The 26,367-nt window shown below is 41.7% G+C and overlaps 1 protein-coding gene across 6 annotated transcripts in view; it reads left to right on the forward strand.

The window, feature by feature from the left end:
• The window catches only part of SNCAIP (synuclein alpha interacting protein), a 142,674-nt gene extending 116,576 nt beyond the window's left edge, over positions 1-26,098 (forward strand). For 5 of the 6 annotated variants that reach the window (XM_032476580.1, XM_032476581.1, XM_032476582.1 and 2 more), the window contains 6 exons: positions 3,815-3,940; positions 8,089-8,258; positions 13,473-13,565; positions 14,123-15,194; positions 16,422-16,492; positions 25,465-26,098. In XM_032476580.1, the coding sequence (XP_032332471.1) occupies positions 3,815-3,940; positions 8,089-8,258; positions 13,473-13,565; positions 14,123-15,194; positions 16,422-16,492; positions 25,465-25,549 (1,617 nt within the window). In that variant the 3' untranslated portion in view covers positions 25,550-26,098. The remainder of the gene's footprint in view (positions 1-3,814; positions 3,941-8,088; positions 8,259-13,472; positions 13,566-14,122; positions 15,195-16,421; positions 16,493-25,464) is intronic. The other variant, XM_032476583.1, reaches the window with a different exon arrangement.
• The last annotated feature ends 269 nt before the right edge of the window (positions 26,099-26,367 follow it).

The following is a 26,367-nucleotide window of genomic DNA, read 5'->3' on the forward strand; positions in this document are numbered from 1 at the left end:
CCTGAGGTCTAAATGAGAAAAACCACATAGTAGACACTAGGTAAGTGTCGGCTGTGATGATTGTTGGGTACCTTCCAATTTACTATTTTCATTGCTATAAATATTATTTATTTCATTGTAAGCAAAGTAAGAGAAATTTGGCAAAGAATTATGTGGGCCTTAACTTATTTAATCAATTCTTAGGTGTACTTTTTTTTCACATTTTACTATCACTAGATTCTGCATTCATCTTACAGTAAATGACAATATGAAACTATTGCTGGCCATTTATTTTTTGCATTTTAACATCTCAAAATCTGGACTGAATCTTATAATTGATGGCATGTTAGATGTGATGACCTATGATCACAGACAAAGCTGCCTCCTTTAGAACTCACGGTTGTAACAAAACTATAGAGATGGTATTGATTCTGGTAATAAGCCTGTGGCATACTTTTCAATTACATTTTTAGTTAGACTGTCCAGCAGATCTCATAAGTCACATGTATTCATTGCCTCTTTAAATAAATTGCGTTGACTTTAAGAACACACAAAAGACAACATTAAAATAGGTTACCGAAAAAGCAGAAAATCCCCAGAAGAGGAAACCTGTCCATGAAATAAGTTCTCAGTTAGTAGATGAAGGTTGAATGGGTAGATGCATGTGTGGATGGTTGGATGGGATGTAAGCTGGAGAGGCATTCTGTAAGACAGAAGTTTTAGAGACGAGCCACCCCATCCCTGTGGCTGCATTGGATGTTCTCTGTAAGCAATACCTATGAAGATCTGAAGTTACATTCTCCCTTTAATATCTTCTCCCAGTCTTCCCTCCCTCTCTCTCTCCATCTCTCTCTCTCTCTCTCTCTCTCTCTCTCTCTCTCTCTCTCTCACACACACACACACACACACACACACACACACACACACACACACACACGGAGACTGGGGAAGGAGAGAGAGAGAGAGAGAATGTGTTCAAGTTCTGAAAGGAGAGTTGGGCACCTGGCATGTATCTGTAACATGTATGCATTCACAAGGACCTTCTTAGTTGGCGAAATAGCTGTATTTGTTCTGTTCTCCTTACTAGATATTTGTCAAATAAGTCACTGTCTAAATTGTAGGACTGTGGATCCCTGCTGGCATGTTCTTCAGAATCAGAGCAGACAGCATTTCTTTGAGGGTGGATGCTAGACATGTTTTTACCACAGCCAAGAGATTTCTAGCCATTTCCATGTTCATCTCAGAAATCCTAATGTTGGTTGTTAGAAAGTGTGTAGTCAGCCCTTCTCTCTGAGCAGTGCTTCTCTGCACAATATCACAGGAAAGATTATTGTTTGCATATAATCTCTCAGTGAACAGGCCAATTGCATAGATTCTTATTAAAGTCAGTTGTCCCCTATAAAACACGAAACTGAATTTCAGGTGCTAAGCAAAGACCTGCATTGTTCTGAACAACAGGATAATGGTTCTTCCTTCATGTAAGTCTTACGCATTTGAATTGGGTAAGATCTTTACTTATAAAGAAGAATTATCCATGTCGTCATAGGAGAAGTGGGCAGGTTATGTAACAGTGTGGACTGCAGCTGACTTGGAGAGCCAGCAGGAGCCAGGGCAACTCTTGCCTCACTCAGACCTTGTCCTGTTCTCCCAGGTCGTCAAGCCCTGCAAAGTCCAGGTCTCTAGATTCTTCTCCAGATTTCTGCGAGAGGATAATTCGTAGTCTTATGAAATGTAGTGTTGTTTCCTATAAATCCATTACTGAAAGTCAAAACACTGAATTATAGTAAAGGGCATTTTCTTTATATGTGCAGCAGATATAACCACTATAATATTTAATTGAGTCTGAAAAATATGAAAGTATGTCTGACAAAAAGGTACATATGAAACTTTTCCAAATACCTTGAACTCCTGAATTTTACTCACTAAAGAAAGAAGCTGCTAGAATATCAGAGAAGATACAGTTGTCTTCTTCAGTTTTCTCATTTGTAAAATAAGGGGGTTTGAATTAGATGATTCCCTAAAATCTCTCCCACTCTACAATTTTCACGGTTAATATCGTGGAGCAAGCCAAGTCACCACAAGGTTGACAGGGACCCACTGAAAAGGGCAAGGCTGTCTTTTTCACCAGTAGAGGCGCAGCAGTCTGCCCTCTGGATGTTTCCATGCCTGAGACATTGACTTCAAACCAGTTGGTTATGTCATTTATCTTGAGATACGTCCACTCATCCAGATCTATTCAGGAGTAAAGATCACATGGTTCGATCACCTGCCTCCAAATCAAAATAATTCAGTTGTTTTCCCTACCTAATTAGGAAAAATAAAGGAAATTGTTCTGCCTTATGCATTTGAAACCTCACCTCCTCTGGCCCAAATATCAGTCCCAACTTTCTCCAAGTTTGCCTCTGAAGAAGAAGATTCAGTCCATCAGCATATCCTTATCCAGATCCCGACTCCCAGCCCTGGCCTCCAGGCTCATTCTCTAGGGAAGTGGAGGGTTTCACTTCCTACAAGGTCTCTGTGCGTTTGGAGCTAATGCTCACCCTGCTTTCCCTGGGTGCGTTCTTAGTTGGTTGTAGGTACTAATTACATTTTCTCTTCTTGCTCCCCTTAAAGGGGCTTATTTCCTGCTTCCTTGTGTTAAAAAAAAAAAAGTGTGGTGCAAATAGTCAGGCTGCCTCTGATGTCACAGATGCCTTTGTAAACAGTGCCCCATTCCCCTCATCAGAGGTGGAACATAAAAGGAGTTGGCTGTTTTTATCCAGCATTCCTTTAGCAGATTAGTTGGCATGTTCAGAAAATGAAGGCAAATTTAATCCAGAAAAGTATAAAAGTTCATGACCAGTCCAAGCAAATAACTGGAAAAAAAAATCCTTTAAAAGGCTGAGGAGAGGTTCAAGGCTATTTCAAGCGCATGATCATCTTTTTAAATGTCAAATTCCACCCACTAAACTTCATGCTGTTGTTTTTACCACTCTTGTATTTTTTTAACGTATTTAATTCTTCCATTTTAAAACAGTGAAATCCCATCCCCTTGCTTTCTCCTAAGGCCAAACGTAACATGAAGATACCACAAAGGACTCAGTGGGTAGAACGCAAACAGATTATGACAACACACGCTGGCCGTTCTGTCTTTGCTTTGGAAAGGTTGTGTTCAGAGCTTTGGGTGCCTTTCCTTTAACATGGAAGAAGAGAAAACTTTACCTTTAAAACACCACCAACATTGGGTCAGAAAAATCAAGAGGATCCTAGTTTTATTTCAGTGCAGTTTTTTTACACTTGGCAACTTAGGATGTAGCCTCTTTTTTTATAAGCCTGTTGACTGCAGGGTATAGGATTAGGAAGGCATGGTTGAGGTTATTATAAACTGAAAGTAGAAGCTGGTTATCTCGACAGTCGGGAGTTTTATAATAATATTCGAGAAGCCTCCAGATAATGTAATAAAGTAGCTAAAACATTGCCTTAGAATCAAAAACTTGGGTTCTGGTTCCAGTGTTGAATCTGTTACACACACTGTGTGTGTGACTTTGAGGAGGTGTTTAAACTTTCTGTGAGTCAGTTTTCCCACCTATAGAATAAGTAAGCAAAACAAGAGCATTGCTGGGATAACTCCCTGCTCTTCAAATTCTCAGAGCTTTCCTCTTTTATTAGCACTAGACAGAAACTCACGGATTTTTAGTTCATAACTGAATGGACATTTTCTCTTCGTATGGTAAGCTTGGTAATTAGAGCTAAGCTTCAGGTTAGAGTTTTAGGTTGGAGTTTTGTTTTCCTCTGCCTTTACCTTAGACTTCTCTACATGGCATTCCATTAATTCCAACTGTCTTTGTGTCCATAGGAAAAGATTCTTCTGTGGCTCCTTCAGTTTATGCAGGAGCAGGGCATCTCGCTGGATGAAGTGGACCAGGCCGGCAACAGCGCCGTTCACGTGGCCTCGCAGCACGGCTACCTCGGGTGCATTCAGGTACACAGGCCCTGCTGCTCTGACAAGAGAAGTGAGGGTGTCGAGTAGCAGAGCAGAAAAATGGAAATAATGTTCACTGGGAGAACATCTGGATTACGTCAGCTTTCTCTATGGCAGTGGATAATTGGGAATCAAATTGATGTATTTGTATTTCCAGAAATCCGCACAAACATGAGCATAAATAGCTATCTGAGTTTCTCCCTGGTGTCACAGGACATTGAAAGGGGCTCTTCCTGCCCTCTCAGCATTACCTTAAAGCCTCAGCACTGAGGACAACAGGCGTTAATTATCCCTGTGTTCTTGAGACAGCGGGAACCCACTACCAGACCTGCGACGCTCAGCCCCTCACATGGGGCATGGGCCGTTCCTGCTGTCATTAGCACACTTCGCCTTCCCAGGGGTCTGAAGAACAGGACTGATTTTTCACAAAAAGGATAAAAGAACTCTTCACAGGAGGGAGGAGTAGGCTAAGGAGCAAGTGCTGTGGTTTTCTCTCTTTCTTTGTAGCAGGACTGAGCTTCTCGAATGCATTCGAAAAGGCCCAGAATTGATTACAGGAGGCCTTGGATATCCATACCCTCAGCTCATGGGCAGGCTGGGCAGGGCCTTGGCTGGCCACCCAGTGACCTCAGGAGGCCTCATCCCTCTAGCCTGACACACCTTACAAGTATTATCAAGTTCAGTGACATAAAGAGGGTGGGGAGCAGGGCCATGAGAGGTGGGAGGCACTTCCCCTTCCCCAGGCCACCTGAGGGGCATCCAGGGGGCTGCTTGGAGAGCATGGGGCGCCTGCAAGAAGAGGAGTTGGGTCTCACCCCACAGCTGAAGGCAGAGCTGCAAAAAGTGGACCCTGACAGCACGTGGTGAGGGAGCCCAGCGAGGGTCCTGAAGCCTGAGGCACATGTGAATGTAAAACCTGGGGATGCCTTTTTACCCCGGATGAGAAAACAGAGAGGACAGCTGAAGGGAAGGAGAGAACGTGAGCATAAGGGGAGGGAAAGCTCTGAACTGGAGACAGATTAGAGCTGGCCTGGAATTAACTCACGAACAGAAACCCTAATGAGCAGGATCAGATCAGCCACACCATTCTTATCATTGAAAACGACCCAGCAGCTATGGATTTGTTTCCTAACCTGCCTGAGATATGGGAGAAAAGCAATGGACACATGTGGCTGAAGGCTGTGATAGCAGAAGACATTGACCTCACCAGGTTCACACAGTTCAAAGCAAGTCACGTGTCTCTTGCGACTCTAAGAAAGCCGCGCTCTTTCCCCACCTTATTAGGTATTGTTTCTCCTTCCTCAATGTGCTTGTTTATTTAACAGGTACTTACTGAGGTCCTACTGTGTGCAGGGTAGACTGTACCGGAAAGAGAATACTGGGCAGTGAGATCCAGCTGCTCAGAAAGGTAGCAAGGACTCAGGAAATGACAGGAGAAGACCTGGGAAAGCTGTCGATGTGAAAGGCAAGAGATTTAGAAAACCAGAAAGCCGAAGGGACAGCAGAATACTCTCTGGACTGTCTCCTCACATGCAACTGCTCCGTGGAGAGCCACGTCGTTAGGAAATACTCCAAGTGTCTGGGAAGTTTCCCCATGGTCGCTGGCAAAGCGTCCATCTTCTAATTTAAGATACCATGTCGTCAAAAGAGTGATGAGAAATTGGAGAGAACAGAAAGGTGGGAAATGTAAATTATTATCAGAATCTGCAGAAAGATGAAAGGAGTAGCCTCACTTTTTGTGGAGGAAAAATAATTGAACAAAAACCAAAAACTGCATTTTTCCATTAATGAAACACTCATACTTAATAGACTTGAAGTAAACTTTTCTTATCGGCTAATAAATGACTGCAAGCCAAAGAAAACCAGCTGATGGCACTAGTTCTGTTTGAGATTTCAGCTATTTTTCTTTTTAATATATGCAGAGAGGCAGGCTGTCCTTTCAGAGTGTTCATCCCTCCACTTAACACAGATGATGTTTTTGGCACTAGATACCATGGGTACGGAAACTCGAATAATCTTGGAAGCAGGTCTCTCCGCTCAGTGTGAGAAGTGAGAAAATAGGTACAAAGGGACTGAAAGTAGAAAAGGGGGTGAGCAAGGGCCTTTACGAGGTGAGGAGGGGACTGAGTATGGAAAACATGGGAAAGAAAACTGCAGAGGCCAGAGTCCAGGGGAGTGATAACAGTGTGTGTTTACTCTGAGTCTCTCTGAGCGCAGTGTCCTTGTGACACTGTGAGGTGCGTGGCGGTGGCTTTATGGCAGATTGACCTTTCATGGTGAGTGATCATAAACTGAGAGGAAAACGAAGCTCCTTAATGACCTCTGAGTCTAAGTAGTCTAGAAATTTAAAAATTACAAGTATGTCTTGTGGGAAAAAACATTTTCCATTACTAAAATAAATTCAGCGGTCTCCCATCTCACCTTGATCGTGTCAAAAAATGTATCAGATTGTGGCAGTTAATTAATATTGATGTAACACCTTTTTTGTGGAATCGATTTCATCACAGCATAAGAACAAAGGCATTTGGTTTTTTTTTAAATTAACGATGGCAACCAGGCTCCGTCAAATCTCTGTCCCCTCTACTAACGATCCCTTGGCCACATTCGATAACTTGTCGCTGGTGTTTGACTATTAACATTTACTTCAAACGAGTTTAAAATCTCAGTCTTATTTCTGGTTCAAAGCCTTCTGCTCCCCAGCCCAGATTAGACTTGGAGTTTAAGGAACTTGGCATGGGACTGAGGGCTGATGGGCTTTTACACACGCCCTCGACTCTGATTCCCCTCTCTTCTGGGCTCCAGTGTTGGGGACAAAGAGAAAGTATGGAGAGAAAAAGTCAGCTGTCTCTGCTTAACTGGCAGAGGTCATGGCATCTCCCTGAAAGTTGTCTTGCTTCTTTTAGCTGACTATGTTTTGCTGCTGAAACCCTCTGGGGCAGTCTTCAGATGCTGACTCTCCGGTGGGCGCAGTAGGTGGGGTCTTCAGAGGGTCCTCTAGAGCCTCCCCGCTGATACCTGACACCAGGGATCTGGCCCCAACCTTACGCCCCACTCCGTCCTCCCCGTCCAGTTCCCTCCACCTGTGTTGCACCCGCCGCCTCCTGCTGCTGACGAACGCGCTCCTTTTTGGTGGGGTGATAACAAGCTCACATCCAGCTCCCTTCTACAACATCTGCTCAGCCTACAGGACATATCCTTGCTGTGGCTCGTGGTGGGAGTGCGGGCTGCCCCACAGCCTCTACCACGTCAGTTCTCTCCCGTTCTTTTTATTCCTGATCAGGTAGGTTCAGGAACAGATCAAGTGTGCTGCCCAAGTAAATAGGAACAGGTAAACAAAATGCCTTCTTTTCCCTACAGGCATCATGAACCCACCCACTGAAGCGCACAAAGCCCCTCACTGCAGACACTACCCCGCGCACCTCAGAAAGATAAGGACTTAGGACGGCAGCCACCTCCTGCCCTTCCCTGTCTCCTCCTGGGGCTGGGATGGGGGCGATAGTAGTGGGATTGTCGGCTGCATTGTTGTAGATTGTGTGTGGGGGGGTGCGTCTGATACTGACTGCTTGAGCCCTTGCCAGAGCCTCTCTTTTGTATGTGATGGTACTCCTCACCCCTACCTGGTCCCACCCTGGGCTCTGGTAACTGGTTTTGGAATAACAGGAAAAGTTCCGTTCAACCTTCTGTTACAGTCATTAAAAGTAATGTGTATGGATGGACCTAGAGATTATCATACTAAGGGAAGTGAGTCAGACAGAGAAAGACAAATATCATATGATACCACTTATATGTGGGATCTAAAATATGATACAAATGAATCTATATACAAAACAGAAACAGACTCACAGAGGTAGAAAACAAACTTATGGTTACCAAAGGTGGGGTGGGGAGCAGATACACACTACTATATATAAAACAGATAAACAACAAGGTCCTACAGTATAGCACAGGGAACTATATTCAGTGTCCTGTAATAACCTATGATGGAAAAGAATCTGAAAAACGTATATATATGACTTAATTCCTTTGCTGTACACCTGAAACTAGCAATATTGTGAATCAACTGTACTTCAGTAAAAAAAAAAATTAAAAATAAATAATGTTTAGAGGGAAGTCCTGAAATGATCACATGTCTCTGCATTCTCTGATAGACCTTGGTTGAATACGGAGCAAATGTCACCATGCAGAACCACGCGGGGGAGAAGCCCTCCCAGAGCGCCGAGCGCCTCGGACACACACTGTGCTCCCGGTACCTGGTGGTGGTGGAGACCTGCATGTCGCTGGCCTCCCAGGTGGTGAAGCTAACCAAACAGCTGAAAGAGTGAGTGGCCCGTTCGTTCCATGAGAAGCAAGTCTGACTGGTCGTCACAGTGCTTAGGTTTCAGCCACGTCTTTGCAAGTCTCCTTCTGCCGGTGCGAGTCGTACAGGGAATTCCCAGCAGCATCCTCATTTCTTCCTTAGTCCCAAGTCCTCATAGCCAGCATTCATGCTGAAGATGCCATTTCTGCAGAGGAAAGATGATCCTTAATAAAAAAAAATGCAGATGAATCTTCCTAAGCAGGAGTTTAAGTCACACTGGACAAGGGGAGAAAGCCTCTCTCTGTGTTCACATCTCAGGGCCAGGTTACACGGTGGGTGTGGAAAGCACACACAGGCATCATTCCAAACTACTGTCCTTACTAGTCTAGCAAATCATAAAGACCGTGAGAGAGACAGAAAAAGGCTAGAGATGGGCCAGTTACTCAGTCTTCTCTAAGAGAAATATATATATATTTGGGAAATAACAGATGGGTAACCTGGTAAGCATCACTGGCAAATTTATTGTAAAATTTAAGCAGATGATTCATGGATCCTCAGAATGTAAAATCCTTAGTATGTAAATTCAGCATGACGTTAACTTGAAATACTCCTCATCCAACTAAAATCAGTTCTTTTTTGATGGGATTATTAAGCTGGTACACGTTGCATACCCAGATGTCAGAGAAGCACTTCTGGGAGGTGGCCATGATATGCTTGAATAAAGGAGGGCTGGAGGAGAGGCCATCAGGTGGGTCTTTAGAAGGCTGAAGGATTAAGGAGCTGCTGCTCATCTGAAGGGACCAAGGTCAGTCCTTGGAAAACACATCGGTCAAATGACAGTAGCCATGCTGGGAAGGGAATCACTGAAAATCGAAAATAGTACTCAAAGTAATGTTGACAGATTAGGAGGACAAACCTTAAAAATCAAATTTTAGGGAAAAAGGAGGAGAGTATATATAGCTCAGTGGTAGAGTGCATGCTTAGCATGCATGAGGTCCTGGGTTCAATCACCAGTACCTCATTAAAGATACAAGCAAGCAAACAAACAAACCTAATTACCTTTTCCTGGAGAGAGGGGTTGGGGAAGTGTTCCCAAATTTTAGGGGGAGAAAAAAACCCCATGAAGTCTTACTTTAAAATTATTTAAAACAATTTTTTTCCTTTTTTTTCTTGTGAAAAAAGACCCATGGTAGGTGGGAGGCTTTAACTGACTGAAAGTGTAATTGATGCAACCGTATACATCCTTAAACCCTCCTGCTCGTCTCTAAGCTTGGGGAAATGTTTCTCCTTCTACTACTACTCTCTTTCCTTAGAGGTAAAAGTCTCTTCACTCCTCTGCCCTTCCACCTGCCTGTACCTAGAATTCTCTCTTTGGTGAGTTTAGGCTTTTACCAGAAAAAATAAAATAAAATTTAAACTTAAAAATTAAAGGGCTTCCTTTCCCTCAGAGCATCCTCTGTGCACTTACACAAGACTCCCCTGGGGCAGGTGAGCTGAGTGCACTTGAAGGTCTGGATGTAACAGAAGGGGACATGTACATGAGTTCATAACTCAGTAAGTCATCTTGCCACAGCAGCATGCTTGTACTCATGTACATGTATAGGTATTTCTAAAAATAAGCTCCTAGGTAGGGAGTTGCCAAAGCAAAGGGCATACATATTTAAAATGTGGATAGATGTCACCTTCTGTCCTTCCAGAAATGTTGCACCAGTGGACACTCCCCCCAGTAGTGTGTGGACATATCCTTCAAGAGGAATTTAAAAATGAGCCAGTGAATGCTTTCTCTAAAGGTTTGACTCAGAGAAAAGATCACAAAACCTTCTCCTCAATCTCTTACCGCGGAGTCCGAGAGGCTCTCCTGAGCTGTAATAGCCATTTTATTAGTAGACCTCTTCAAGGTCAGGGGCTTCACTGCTCTCTCTGTTGATGAACCGGGGATAAACTACACATGTACGCTAATAGACACCAGTTCTTCCCCCGTCTCCAACTGAATGCTGCAGACAGTTGTAATTAGGCCAAAGACAAGATAATATAGGAGAGGTTATGTTGTAGACCCTAGTTTTTCACTAACTGTGTGTGTCTCAGTGAGGTTGGTGAAACCAGAAATAAACAGAGGAGCTCACTTAGCCTTGCCCTAGTACGCTGTACCCTTCAGGCTCCAATGACGTAGAAAGGTTCAGGAGTAAGGATTGGAAACACCTGCCCCAGGGGAGTCTGTTCTCAAAACTGGGAGTGGGACATAGTCTTGAGTGCCTTTTCCTCCGAAAATATTTTTACCAACTCTTTATGGTTAATAAACATAGCTATTATTTAGAAATGTCAACCTTCCGCTCTCTTAGAGATTGTAATCTATAAGCGTAGGTGCTGTGGGTTGAATTGTGGCCCCACAAAGTGGTATGTCGGAGTACTAACCCCTAGTACCTGAGAATGTGAGCGTCTTTGGAAATAGGGTCTTTACAAAAGTAAGCAAGTTAAAATGAGGTCATTAGGGTTGGGCCTAGTCCAGTATGACTGGTGTCCTTGTGAAAGGAGAAAATTTGGACGCAGAGACAGACATACACAGAGAGAACACTGTGTGAGCATGAAGGCAAAGATCAGGGTGATTCATCTACAAGCCAAAGCATGCCAGATATTGCCAGCCAACCACCAAAAACTAGGAGAGAGGCCTGAGACATACTCTTCCTTATAGCCCTCAGCAGGAACCAACCTTGCCAACACCTTGGTCTCAGACTTCTAGCCTCCAGAACTGTGAGAAAATAAACTTCTGTTGTTTAAGCAAGGCAGTTCCTGGTACTTTATTACAGCAGCCCTAGCAGGCTAATATACCAGGCATATGCTCACATATTTTCATATAGTCATATTTCACATGTGCATGTATTAAAATTAAAGTTGATTAGTCCTTTCTGAGGGCTTCCTTAGAATCTAGAGAAGAGACTCCTTTTTTTCTCCTGAGATTCCTGTCATTAGTCAACCTAGCTGGCCCCAGATAGTTTTCTTTACTGTGTCATAATTCACTTTGACCCCTAAAAGCCCTTTAAAAGGAGAGAGACCATAATCTTTCTTCATCTATTTTAGCCCCTCACAAAAGGTTTTTCTAAAAAACTTGACATGCAATACCAGATTGCAAGATGGGAGAAGTAGAATGCTCTTAGGCCTTTTTGTTCTTTATTCATTCTTTAGACTAGGATCAGCAAACTATAGACTATGGGCCAAATCCAGCCCACCACCTGTTTTTGTAAATAAAGTTTTGTTGAAACAGAGCCATACACATTCATTTACACATTATTTGGGGTTGATGTCATGCTACCAACGCAGAGTTGAGTAATTCTGACACAGAACACGTGGTGCACACACCTGAAATATTATTTACTATCTGACCCTTTTAGGGAAAATTTTGCTGGCTCCTGCTTTAGACAATTCAGTTTTCAGTAGGTGAGTTACGGAATGAGTGAGAAAAAATGAGATCACAGACTTCTGTGGTCTTAGGGATGAAATGTTAGGACTAAGACTGACCACTTCTGAGAAAAAGAGAGTACTTGGGACTGATGGAAGGGTATTATCTGAATCTGATCTCCCAGAATTAGATTTAGGCAGCCAACAGCTATTCTGTATGTGCAGTGACATTTGGCAAGGAGAAGACTGACCAGTGTCTAAGATTTCAGCAGTCCTTTTAAGAGCACTTATATCGCACTCATTTAGTCCCCTGTCCTTGCTCACGAGAGTTGCTACCAGTTTTGATGCTAAATGTATTCATTTTGTACTCCTATAAAAAATTTCTACTCCTGTAACCACACACTTAGTGGCTTAAAACAACACTCATTTACCTTGCAATTCTGAAGATCAGAAGGCCAGAATGGGTCTCTCTAGACAAAAATCGGGATATCCACAGTCTGCATTCCTTTCTGGAGGCTCTAGGATGAAAGTCTTATTTCCTGCTCATTTGGGTTGTGCACAGAATCAGTTTCTCGCAGGTGTAGGACCGAGGTCTCTGTTTTCTTGCTGGCTGTCAGCTGGGGGTCATTGCCAGGTCCTAGAGACCTCTGCATTCCTTGGCTCACAGTCCCTGCCTGCATGTTCAGAGTCTGCAACAGGAGATTGAGTCCTTCTCACACTTTGAGTCTCTGTGATCTCCTTTTCTGCATTCTCTTTACTGTTAATAATTCATGTGGTGAGACTGGATCCACCCCAATAATCCAGTGTAACCTTAACTCCATGTGCACCCTTAGTTCCCCTTTTGCCGTGTAAGGTAACGTATTTACACCTTCCAGGATTAGGGATGTGATGGACATCTTTGGTGGGGGAAGTGGAGGTACCACAGTAATACCATTGTGTTCAGTAAATACTGCTTGTTCTTCTAAAATCAGAATCAGTATAATTTACTTTTTTCAAGTTCTGTCATAATTAATGTGTTTTCTAAACAGATTTCAATTTCTGTATCTGTGACTGTTCACCTATTTTCTTAACTTTAAAGCATATACTGATACACAAGCTTCTATGTCCAGAATAAATTGAGTGTCAACATACCTGTTTTCTTTTTATGTAAGAAAATACCAAGTTATTGAATTGTTTTTACCCAACGTGGAAGTGGTTTCTTGCTTTGTTCTATTTTTTTTCCTGATGGCTAAATTAATACAATTACTTTAATAAGTCAAACAATTTAGAAAGAGTAACATTTTGGAGTATATCCTTCCTGATCTCTCTCTCTCAGAAAGATTCTTCTTAAAAATGGGATAATGAGATCATATTGCACACAGTATTTTGTTAACTTCCTTTTTTTGCTTAAGGAAAGTAAAAATACACTGTGTGTGTATGTGTATGAATATATAGATAAATACACTCCATACTATATACTTTACATATATGTACAGATATAAGAGAAACTTTTTCTACATCTCTGTACAGATATTAGGGAAACTTTTTCTAGATATTCAAATATATTATCATTCTTAATAGCTGCCTTCATATAATTATAAATTATTTACTCAGTCTTATTAATGAGCATATATGTTACATATAGTTTTTTACTAATATGCATAATAAACATCTTTTCAGGTACTTTTGATTGTATCCTTAGGAAAATTTCTGAAGTATAAGGATGAAGATTATGCACATTTGTAAGGCTTTTGGATTTATTGCAACTTATCGCAAATTATCATGAAAAAATGTATATACCTCCTTATTTATGGTAGTAGCCGTGTGTCAGAGAGCTTATGTATTTTGGTTTGTTTTTCCCAGACAGACAGTGGAACGTGTCACACTGCAGAACCAGCTCCAACAACTTCTAGAAGCCCAGAAATCAGAGGGCAAGTCACTCCTTTCTTCACCCAGGTAATACCAGAAACACTGGAAGTTAGAATTCTTAAATATCTTTAATCTCTGAGCCTTCTTTTGGACTTTCTTTTAGTATCTTTGAAGAAGATAAGATAAAGAGTAATAAAAATGAGATATCACAGGGGAAAGAGGGTCACCTAGGGTCAGAAGACTTGAGTTTATCTCTGGCTCTGTCATTTTTCTTTCCATGACTATAAAGAACTCACTTACTCTTTCCAAGTCATTTATTTCTTCATCTATGAAATGGAAATAAGGATACGTAGCTTCCTAAGGTTGTTGAAGAAGGCATTCATTGAGAAAACTTATGCAAAATTTATGCGTAAACAATAAAACAGTAGATAAATTTAGTAGTCACAGCATAAGGTATGAGGCATACTATCCTTTGGTTATGATTGCCACCATGGAGTATTTGCTTTAAACAGACATTAATTATTCTTATTTCAGTCTTACTGATTTGTAAGTTGTTAGTGGCAGTTAAGGCCATGCAGCAATTTGCGGCCAAGTCATTTTAACCCAGTACAAAATCATCTTGTATGTCCTTCATCCTCTTTCAGTTCACCATCCTCCCCAGCTTCCAGGAAGTCCCAGTGGAAATCCCCAGATGCAGATGATGAGTCTGTAGCCAAAAGCAAACCAGGAATCCAAGAAGGGATTCAGGTTCTTGGAAGCCTGTCAGCATCCAGCCGGGCTAGGGCCAAAGCCAAAGACGAAGATTCTGACAAAATCCTACGCCAGTTATTAGGAAAAGACATTTCAGAGAATGTCTGCACCCAGGAAAAGCTGTCCTTGGAATTCCAGGATGCTCAGGCTGCTTCTCGAAATTCAAAAAAGATCCCTTTGGAGAAGAGGGAACTGAAGTTAGCCAGGCTGAGGCAGCTGATGCAGCGGTCACTGAGCGAGTCGGACACGGACTCCAACCACTCTGAGGAGCCCAAGAGCACGCCTGTGAGGAAGGCTGACAGGCCCAGACCGCAGCCCATTGTGGAGAGTGTGGAGAGCATAGACAGCGCGGAAAGCTTGCACTTGATGATAAAGAAACACACCTCTGTGGCATCAGGACGCAGGTTTCCTTTTAGCATCAAGGCCACCAAATCGCTGGATGGCCACAGCCCATCCCCCACCTCAGAGAGCAGCGAACCAGACTTGGAATCCCAGTGTCCAGCCTCAGGGACCACTCCCCAAAGCCAGCCCTCTGGAGAACCCACTCAGCCCAGCCCCGACAGCACAGCTGCCCAGAAAGTGGCCATGAGTCCCAAGAGTGCCCTCAAGTCCCCGTCTTCCAAGCGCCGGACATCTCAGAACTCAAAACTCAGAGTTACCTTTGAGGAGCCTGTGGTGCAGATGGAGCAAACCAGCCTTGAACTGAATGGAGAAAAGGACAGAGACAAGGGCAGGACCCTCCAGCGAACCTCCACAAGTAGTGACTCAGGGGATCAACTGAAAAGGCCTTTTGGAACCTTCCGATCCATCATGGAGACACTAAGTGGCAACCAGAACAATAATAATAATTATCAGACAGCCAACCAGCTGAAGACCTCCACACTGCCCTTAACCTCCCTTGGGAGGAAGACGACAGACAGCAAGGGACATCCCGGGAGCTCTGCCAGCAAAGGGAAGAACAAGGCGGTGAGTGCTATTTGAAGACCATTCCTTTTATTCATGTGAATTAATTGTATTGTTCCTAACACCACAGATTGTTGCCCTTGGCCACCTTGAGGGAATCCCCAGAAGAATTCCAAAGGATGTATCATGTTAGAGTTTACATTTTGCTCTTCCTTTGGAAAATACTCTAAGGGAGAAAGATTAAACAAATCACAGGAGATGACAGTCTGGTTTCTTAATTTCCCTAAATAGTTTGATCCTTGAGAATTAGGAGTCTTGGACTGGGAGGTATGTCTACAAGATGAGACCACCAATTGATGTGAAACCAGGCCCTTCTTTGGCACTGATTCTACCTCAGGAAGAGTTTGTTCTCCTCATGTGGCTGGATAGTTTATTCTCAAGCCCGATTAAAGAGCACATAAATAGAAACTCTTTCTAAAGACTTAACTACTCAATTTGGAAACGACCTTTGGATGGAATATGCCACAGGGACCTCCACACTGACATTTTATGACACAAGCTCTGAGGAAGCTTCAGTGGTCTGAGATGCTTGTCTGCACACAGGGGATGACAGAGCGGGCCCTGAACTATATTTTATAATTGCATTTATTGCAAAACCATGCAGGGTAATCTGCATTTAAATCTAGTGAATAAGAGATACGAGCATCTTTTTAGGCAGTATTTCCTGCATGTTCTATGCATGCCATGCCATCAAAAAAAATGGTCTAGCAGCTAAATGTGAAATTCTCTGAGGCATGGAAGGACCCAGAATATCCATCATACAGTCTAGAGAGTCACACCTGCCTAATGTATGATTTTTCTATAAGGTAAAATCCCATCATAGTGCGGTCTAAGAACTGTCCAGATTCTTTTTGTGATCAAAACTAAAATCAAGTTTTATTTAATATCTCTCTAATTAATTGAACACCAGTTTTACTTGCACATTGATTTCCACTTCGAGTTGTCATTGTTATAAAAGACTAGCGTTTATTTGTTTCAGCTAGAAAAGACACCAGACCCTTTGGATTAATTATGTCCAAACTTAAATTGCTCGAATGAAACTTGTCCAAGTAACTTAATGGGTTCTCTCACTCAGGAGTCCAAGATCTCAGCAGTTCCCTATGCTCCTTAAAGTGTGTCTGAAGCTTCTGTCCTCTAATCTGTCTCCCGCATGCCTCCTGTTTATTGAGACTTGTGCATGTGCTGAGCTTGTTGCATGTGTTCAGATGATTTTTAATTGCACCTCTGTAGGAGATATACGGCAGCTGCATCACTCTTTCCTCTAACCCGCTGATTGAAGAGCATCTGCGTAACTATGCACGGTACGTGGTGCTAGGGGTGTATCGCATAACAGAGCCATGCCTTCACTTTGAATTGCATGACCTTTTAAATGGTGGTCCTGGAGCACTCTTTGCAGGGGCTGACACAAAGGAAGAGGAAAACTACAACTCTTCCCCCAAATAGAAGCAGTCAGGCGTAACTGGGCCTTAGAATGGGAGCCGGTACCCTGTTGGAGGGGCTTCATTCCAGCGGCAGGGCAGAGGCGTCTCCTCAGCTCACATACAGGCTGTGCTTCCCAGCTGACTTTGGCTTTCAGGCTTTGTTTTAATGGCATCAAGTTCCAAGTAAGTATAGAAATTAAATTTCCTGTCATGGGTGGAATGGGTTAACCTCCGATCAGAGTCAGAACTTTGAAACAGAGCTGAGGTTTTCTTTCATTGCTGATGATAGACTGAAAGCTCTTTTAGTCACCATTCTGCTGCCCTCAGGAGAAGTGAGGTCCTGCCATTCTGACGTTGCTATAGCTCACATTTGGAACCATGATGCTGGTCTGCGAGTGTCCACCAACAAAGCAATGGCCTTCCTCAAGCAAATGTTTGTGATTCAAAATGTGTAGACCGCATACTGAAAAAGATCATGTCCAAGGTCCCCAGTGGTCAGGCCCCTCCTGAAGCAAAGTTCTTCTTCAGCATAGCTTCCTTCATCCCAGGGATGCATACAGTTCCTGACAGAGCAGGAAATGGGAGAGGTGAGGAAGAGAACAGTTGAGGGGGAATTAATGCAGTCCCCGCCTCCCAGTGGGTTGATTTCAATATAGTTAAATCCCCAGACCTCTTTTTAAAGGAGACTAATCATTTAAATCCAAAGAAAGCTATGACACACCTTTCAGCACTCTTCCAGAATCCTCCAAAATGTCTGTGTGACTGTATGTGTGTATACAAACGTAATTACACACACACACAAATATGAGTGTACGTGCTGTGGGTGTGAACACTTGTTCAGAACTCTAAAGTGTAAGAAATGTCACTCTCCTTTCCCCCCCTCTAAATCAAATTTAATCTGCTCCACATCTCTATTCAGGCTAGAGGAAGAGTAAATCTGAGTCATTTTAGGAGCTGCCCCTAAGGGTCTCATTAATTCAGTAAGTTGCAGGAAGCTGCTTGGAGCTTCTGTATTTACTGGGCACCAGCATTCTGCTTGGGGCAGGCTTACATGTTGCCTCAGTCTGGATTATTTCCGGCCATGCTGGGGCAGGGCATCTTGGCCAGAGCTCAGAGCGCAATGCCTGAGGTGGGAAGGAAATAGAAAAAAATACCCATTTCCTTCCCAGACGTTGATATTGGCCCACTTCTGTTTCTCCCAACCTACCTTCCCCAGCCCCATACCTTCTGCGTTCCCATCTTAGGTTGTATCTTCTGGTGCCTCGAAATTTCTGCTTTTGTCCTTAAACAGAAGTCACCAGCAAGACTCTGAGGCATGGAAGCTCAAAGACTTGGCAGACTCCTTGGGAGGGGGAAAGAGAATACCTCTCATTTCTTCCAGGCTCCTACAGCACCTGGAAACAAGACAATTAGTATCACAGTAGAGGCTCTTGCCAGGTATATTTCATACTGTCTTCTTTACAAGCAAGGGAACAAAGCTGAACAATCTACTGTAATAGACTTACAAAAATCAGAGCACAAAATAAGGTTATGAGGCTACTCAGGTGTCTGACAACCAGGTTAACAATTTCCTACTCCGTTTAAGGAACAGTCCTTCTGAAGGCTCTTTTTGAACCTATCAGACTCACTGGCTTTATGTATTAACAGAGTATTCTTTCAGTGATAAACAGAAATCTAGAAAGAAAAGTATTCAGTGTATTTAAATAAACATCCTGACCCCTTCCCCTCCTTACCGTGTAAATTAACTTATACTTTATCTTGGTTTTAGTTTGGCATGCTTTCCCTGAAAAGTGAACATCCACTAGGTTGTCCGTGCTAGAGAGGGGAACCGGCCCCATTCACTCCTTAGATAAAGTAAGGCTGGTAACTCTACTTGAAATAAAGATTGCTCAGAAAAATAAACTAGAGTGGGAATGTGAACACGAAAAATACCTAATTGATTCTAATTGATTGGCTGCTTCATTTTGCCTATGGTACCCATAGAAAGGGCATCCCACGGAAAGATACAAGAAAGAAAGAAACCCAAGTGTTCATCTATCAGTGATGCCTTCGGATGTTGGGTTCCTCTCAGGTAGGAGGGACTGCCCAGAATCATGTAACTGTGAAAAGCAATGGCAGTCATTGGGTTGGGTTGGATCCAAACATTATGCCACTGGTGGCCCTATCAGTACAGCCCTGGGAAAAAGAGTGGAGCAGTGGACCCTTGTTCCAGGCATATACTGGAATCACATTTTAGATCCTAAGGTTTTTTTTTTTTTTTTCTGGTAAAGGAAAAGTAGGGGCAATAAATACAACATTTTAAGGAATGTCAGCTCTGTGAGGGGGTCCTGTTTGCTATTTATTTTTCTAAATTGTCACAGCTTGATAGTAAAGAATCTTAAAATCTTTTCAATGCCCTTTAAAATTAGATTCAACTCTGTTACTTTGAATAGCTTTTTTCCCAGTGTGTTTCAACTGCAGAGGATGACTGTTTGTAACAAACAGATTTATCTTTACTTTTTCTTATAAAGGACAAGTTGGTTTTGAGTTCTTACAACTCTAAGGGAATGTTTGCAATTACTTATCTTAAAATGCCAGTAAGACATTTATTTCCCACAGTTTAAGTTTATCTGAGATCTGTAACACATGAAGGGAGCATCGAATCCAGTTACTGATAGGGAGAGGGCATTAACCCTGGGCCACCACTGGTCACATCTGCTCTGACCACAGTGGCACTGTGGCCTGAGGGGTTAGCATCAGGAAACCCCTGACCCTCGCACCAACATGAGAGCAGACTGACTCCTTAAAAAGACATTAAGCAATAAACACCATTAGTGTTGGTTTTTACTGCCAAGGAATTAGCCGCACTGGGAATTATACATCCAGAGCCAAGGGCTAGTAGCAGATATTTTACATAGATGTCAGGATTGTTCAACAGCCACTTCAGAGAGTGGTGAGTTTGACCCGAGATGATGTGAGGGTTATGGCAGTGACCCCTAGTGTGCCAACAGGAGATCAGAGTTCAGGGCGCCCTTACCACCAGTGCGTGTGTGTGCACACACACACAGATTTCTCTCCTTTTTGTCAGGACATATTATTAAAAAGGAAAATGAGCAAAGATATGGAGGACATTGGGAAGGTAGAGGTGAGGGCCTGGCTGAAACCTGTCCCAAGCAGAGCCTGTTCCTTCAGCCCCACTGAACAGTGTTTCCAGAATCATGGTGGAAAATGCAGTCAGCACAAAGAGGAATCCCTGATCCTGATCAACAAGGGCTTCCTTGGCATAATTTCTCTGGATATAATAAAATACCCACATTTTAATCTTGTCTTAAATTTTTGACCTTCAAGTATTTATTTTCAACAGAAACACTTTTTAAGGATTCGTGAAGGCCTAATTGTATCATTACTCAGTCATAGGTGTGTCATCGTGCTAGCCGAGTATATGTTGGTTGCATCGTTCTGGAGTGAATCCCCCAGAGCAGACTGAATCTTACCAATGGAACAGTTCAGGAAAGTTTGTTAGAGTGCTAATACCAAAAGGGTATTTAGTAACAGCTATAGATATTAGAGTTTCTGCCCCAAAACTATAGTTTCAAGTTCTAATCTCTGTTCTGAAATATGCTTTTCTGTGTTTTCCTGTCTGCTATAGTAGCTGCGGAGTCCAGAGCCAACGAGTAAGGAGGTGTTGATGCACCTGGGGTGATTGCCTCTGTTTCAGAAACCCCTAGAGCCTCCCTGGGCTCCTCCCCTGCACCCCTCTGCATGTTTCCCCAGGGTTCTGTGTTTCTCCTGAAAAACTTTTGTCCCTCCCACTCCAACCTCTGCCTCCCTAGGACTCAAATTTGTTTCAGAGAGAAAACCCTTATTTTATAAGGAAGCTTTATCCCCATGACATGGAGGAGGGAGGAGATCGCAATCTCAAACCATTTCTTCCGATTCCATTAATTAAGTGACAGCTTCTCCTTTGAAATGGATCACATTGTCATTGGCTGTTCAAATAGAGCCTCATGTGTAGAGAAAAATGCCCATGTTATAGGGAATAGCTAAAACGATCGGATCTTTGCAGTGTCTGGGCACACCTTAGCAACCTCTTTATAAAAGCTGCCAGAATTTGCAAAGTTCATGAGAGCATGATTCACAAATGGAGTTTCTTTTCATGAGCTCCCTACACCTTCTGAGAAAATGAGGAGGCATATTCCACCCCAAGAAGACAGCGAAACAAAATTTAGTATCAAACTATGATGCGTTGAGATGTAGAAAAAGCTATTGCAACTAAGACCCTATGTTTTGTCTTAAAGCACTGCCCCTGGAAGGCAGGAAATGAACATGTGGAATGCCTGCCCATGAGCTGCAGATCGGAACTATGTACACAGAGGAGATCTGCCTTGGAAAGCAAACTCATCCTACTAGAAATACATCCCTTCAGCCTGCTGATCCTGGTCTAAGTGTAGTCACTGAAGTTAAGAGCAAACAACTCCCTTCTTCCACTCCACCTTCCTTTCCTCCCCCAACCCCACAGCCCGGTTTTGCACTGTGTCACTCCAAAAGGGGTAAATAGAGAACCAGTGTCATACTCCCACCACCTGTCTGCCACCAATAGGGGGTCTTTGCACAATAAAAGAGCAGTGACTGTCTATAAAATCTCTTAAGGCTGGAGTTTTAAGGACACAGCAAGTTGTTGGAGGTTTAAAATATCAGAGACTTTACGGGAACACCTTCCAGCACCTCCACCCAGCATACCTGCTCCAACCACAGCCACATGGGATTTTCCTTCCCACTCTGGGAACCGTATGTGCAGCTCTGTGACTTTCCTGGATGTCACATCCTCATTTCACCCTTATCCTTAGCAATAAACCACACATTTTGCTGTGCCAGATTAAGGCATGTCCCTTTATTCAGCGAGATCATCGTCAAGAGAGAATTAAGAGAAGATACAGGTAAAACAAGGACAACTCCATGAAAGGTGTCAGAAATTTCTGAGAGCATCATCATTCCCCAATCTGTGCCCAGTGTCTAGCTTGGTGCCTGGCACATGGTAGGACTTCATAATATTTGGAGAGAGGGCGAGCTAGAGAGAGGAAAAGGATAAGAAGAGGGGGAAAGAGAATTTTAAAAGGTGGAGCTTGACGTCCCACAGGAAGAATGGTTTGCTCTGTAGAAATCCAGGTCTTTTCGATTACAAGTCCACCTACGTACAGTGAGTTTCATTTTGGGTACTTCGAGTATAAGTTTTCACTCTTTAAACCAGAATTTCATTTTTTCAGTAGATGAGGTTTATAGATATGCTCTCAGTAAGGCTCTGAAGGAGATCACAAAAATAGCCAAGTCTCCCTGTCTTGATTATCAGTGGAAAATGCAGTGCATGCTCGTGGGCCATTTTAGACTAATCCTCTCAATAACGTGCTGTCTGGTCACCGTGGGCTGTGGAAATATGGAATCTATGCCTAGATGAGTCAGCAAGTTAGATTACTTGAAAAACTGTTATTTAAATTTAAGCCTTCTTTCCAATTTTGGTCACTGAGAATGTAATTTTATATCCAAAAATGAAATCAAGGAGCAGCAAATTATCGGAATAATTCATGCTGGAATTACCCAAACACTTTAGCTTTTTTTTTTTTTTTTTGAATACTGGTAAGTCAGGACTAGGTAATTGAAGGGTTCAGGGAGGCTTGAATCATCCTGATATTATTCAGATAAATGCCTCAGATTAACATTTTATTTGGTATAGACCCAACTCTAATCATGCTGGATTTTGTACTGCCGAATTGTTCTTAGTGTTTTTGAGCACAGCACATTAAAGTAGAAATACTCCATCAATATGTAAATGATGACATTATCCTTAGACTGCCACCTAAGACTTTTTTTTTAAACTTTTATTTTATTTATATTTAATTTAATTTTTTTGTCAAGTTTCTCTAGGTACTAATAGTAATGGTAGCGTTATAACAAAAACTGGCTGTCCCCCTGTTCTGTGTTCCCATTCCCCTAAATCAGCCACTTGCTTTTCCTTTTGGTGTTTTCTAGTATTCTGTATTTCTAAATGACATGCTGAAATAGACTTTGAGTTTTAGACATTACTCTATTGACTCTTGGCATCCTATTTTGAAGATAAAAATGACACTTCAAACACTTATAAAGCACTTACAGCATACCAAAGAATATTCCAGGTGCTTCATGCATATTGACTATTTTCATCTTTACAATGAATGACACAATATGGTAGATACTGTTATTATCCACATTTTGCAGATTGGGCACTCGACAAGTTTTTTCCAATCTGGAAACCTATATGCTTTGGTTCTGGGAAATGTTTTTGTATAATTTCTTTGAAAATTTTATCCCCTTAAATTTTCCTATTTGCTTTTCTGGAGATACTATTATTCTAATGTTTAACACACTGGACTGATCCTTTTCTAACTTTTTTTTTTCTATTTTTCTAATGATTTTCTAACTATTCTTCTGTCTTTATCCATACTTCTGCTTTTTCTGAAAGTTCTTTCTAGGATATTTACTGAATTTTACCTTCCAACATTTCTAATTTTTTATTTCTGCTATTACAGTGTTAATTTCTAATAGCACTTTGTTGGTTTTCTCTTTATTCTTTTCTCATAGCATCCTGTATACAAGACTTATTTAAATTTTACAAGCAAATACAAATTTTATTCTTTCCTTCCTTTTGCAGTACAGGTGGCATACTAATAACAGTCTTATTGCTTTTTTTCACCTAACACATTGGAGGTCTTAGTATAGAGACAGCTTCTTCATTCTTTTACATAGCTATGCATTATTTCATTGTATGAATGTACTATTTTTAATTCTTTCTGCATTTTTATTGAAATTCTGCTCTTGTTGATTTGTAGCAGCTCTTTATATATTACACATTATGAAGATTAATCCTTTGTGATATGAATTAGACACATTTTCCCCAGTTTTTCTTTTCTTCTAGTTAAATTTTTTTCAAGTCCTCATTACCTCCCTATGTTATTTCTATCCACTTTGACTACCATTTGTTTGTTTATTTTGGTCTCTGTCATATGAGTGCTTTCCTCAAAAGTTGGGTGATCCTTGACTCACTCATATTTAAGAACAAGACACTAAAGCTAAATTGAAGCTCTGGCTCTATGTTGACTGGTAGATGTTGCTTCACACAGACTGTTTAAATACTAAGCTCTTTTGTTGGGAGGTTTATTCATTGTCAGTATTTGTAGGACTTTTCTTTTGGCAGTTGATTTCTCATGGTAAGTAAACTCCAGTCTCCTGCTCAGTCTTGTTAACCTGATTGCCAGGAATCTGTGGATCAAAAAACAGGAGATGGGTTGACAATTGTGTTCTGTAGGGATTTTCACTTAATCCCATGATTTCCACCCGCTTCAGCTGAATTCCTAGTCTCTCTGCTTCATGCCTTGCAAACTGTAACCTCTAGTCTTTCTTCACACTGGGAAAGGGACAGTCACCTGGCTGCATTGTGTCAGGAAGATAATCTGGGTATGAACAGCTACTTCCTAAAAATTTTCAAATAATCTTCCATTTTTAGCACCCACACAGCACCCACTGTCACCTTCAGAAATACCTGGTACTTCTAGTTCCTGAGCCTTGCAGTGCAAATCAGTTTGTTGTGTCCCCTGACTATAGACTTAGATTTCTGCTTTTCCTGCTCTGCTAAGTCAGTTCCATATGTTCATCCATCTTCTTATTTCTGAAACATTATTGCCATTTTATGCATTATCATATTTCCTCTCCCATTCCCCTTACTCGTTTAGGTCGATGCCTTTTTTACTTCTCTACTTTCATTTTAGTGTTGTTTTGTAAGAAAGGGATGATAAATGTATGTATTTAATCCACCACATTTAATTGGAATTTCCTAGAACATCTTTTAACCAATCAGGTTTTTCTTTCACCTTCTTCCCCTTCTTGCCCATGAACAACTCCCTAAAGTTCTAGTCAGATGAACAAATAAAAATAAGGTTTATAACTTTCAGATGGTGATAATGCTTAAATACTAACTAGGACACTGAGAAGAGACTCCACAGTCTTTGTAATAAGCAAGCACAATTTTGAGGCCATAAAACCACACTTGGCGTTCTCCATCCGAATGTGTCCTCACATGAGTGAGTACCATCCCCAGAAACTGTTTTTGACTGGTATAGTAACAAGAAGGAATTTAGTAATATGTAGGCTTCTTCAAACTCAGGAATAACTCCTCTCTGGAAGATTTTATACTCAGAATGGGACTAATATCACATGAAAATGAATGCTTCTACCCAGAGGGAAATTCGCGTAGAAAGCAAAACTGTTCCCAGGCTTGAGCTGGTACTTCTTTCCATAGGCTTACAAGGTATCGAGTATTGAGGGGAAAACAGAATTATTATTCCCTAATTTCTTCTTTTTCCTATAGATTTACGTACTCGTGGTCTTCCAACATGTTACCACTTAGTAATCACACACCCAAAGTCAAAGCATTTCCTTTAGATTGTTAATACTTAAGCTTACTAAAGAATAAAAGTTACCACCAGTGAATCCAGTCAATAAAACATAAATATCTGTTTCCACTCAACTAGCAGTACTGTACTTCCTATTTTGTTTGACTGTGATAAAATTCACTTGACTATAGAATTTTGCCTGGATTTCAATCCACATGATCGAGAAATTACTTCTGGAGCCAAAGTAAAAAATGTCCACAAAGTATGTTATTACATGACTATTGCTTTTATTGTTTAAAGAGTGGTTTATATGAAAAGAGAATAATTTGCCTACTGGAATGAAGTGGTGTGTGTGAGGATAATTTCCATTTTTGGGGAGATGTTTAGTGGTATAGTATTGTAACTTGACCATAGTTTTACCTAATTTTGGCCTGTGGTTTCTCTTCCGCTTAGGCATAATGACATCAATAGAAAAATGAAGAAATCCTACAGCATAAAGCACGTTGCTGAGCCAGAGTCAGAGGAACTCTTCTTATAAAACACTTTTTTATTATCTCTGATTGCTGCCCTTTGAACACCTTTGGAAATGTCTGGACTATCCTCTGTGAAATCCTCTATCCACGGAAATAGAACTGTGAGAAAAATGCCTCACCAGCAGAAGAGCAGAATATCAGGATGCCTTAAATTTATAGCATTAGAGTATATAAGACACATTTTGGGGTGATATTTGTATATATAACTTGTTTTTAAAGAGATGCTGTTTAAAAGCATGATCGGCCAAATGTATGTTTTTTAAGATCGATTGGTTCAATCTCCCTACAGGTTCCCCGAGCCACTGACACCATTTTGTATTTCATCAGCTGCATGAGTGTTTGCTGATGATGGTTGAATTTCCCTGTCCCCGTGATATGGGCAGTTTGGGCTCAGCTTCTCAATGAGACCAGGTCAGTGGTATTGTTTTCTGTTAAGACTGTTTTTTTCTGTCATTTCTACTTTTTGTATAAAGGAAATAAAACCATGTTAACAGCCACCTATAAGCTTGGGGCACTTACTTTCTAATAAATCTGTGATGTTCTGATTTCTAAAAGTCTTTAAGAATATTTTGACTGCTGATACTTTATTTCAGAAACAAACGGACCAGTTTAGCTGCTTTCCCATAGGGGTCAAATAAAACATTCTAGTTTTCACTAAGTACTAAAGGATCAGATGAGTATATAAAATAAGTCAATTCAGTCTGTCTTCTCAAATCGCAGCGTTGACATGAGAAAATACTAATGACAACCAAGGATTTAGCTCCTTCTTGGGTCACTTTTTTCTGCCTCTCACACATGATGAGGCCTGTCTAATCCCTTAGGA

This window comes from Camelus ferus, chromosome 3, assembly GCF_009834535.1.
Source record: "Camelus ferus isolate YT-003-E chromosome 3, BCGSAC_Cfer_1.0, whole genome shotgun sequence".
NCBI classification, from domain to species: Eukaryota; Metazoa; Chordata; class Mammalia; order Artiodactyla; family Camelidae; genus Camelus; species Camelus ferus.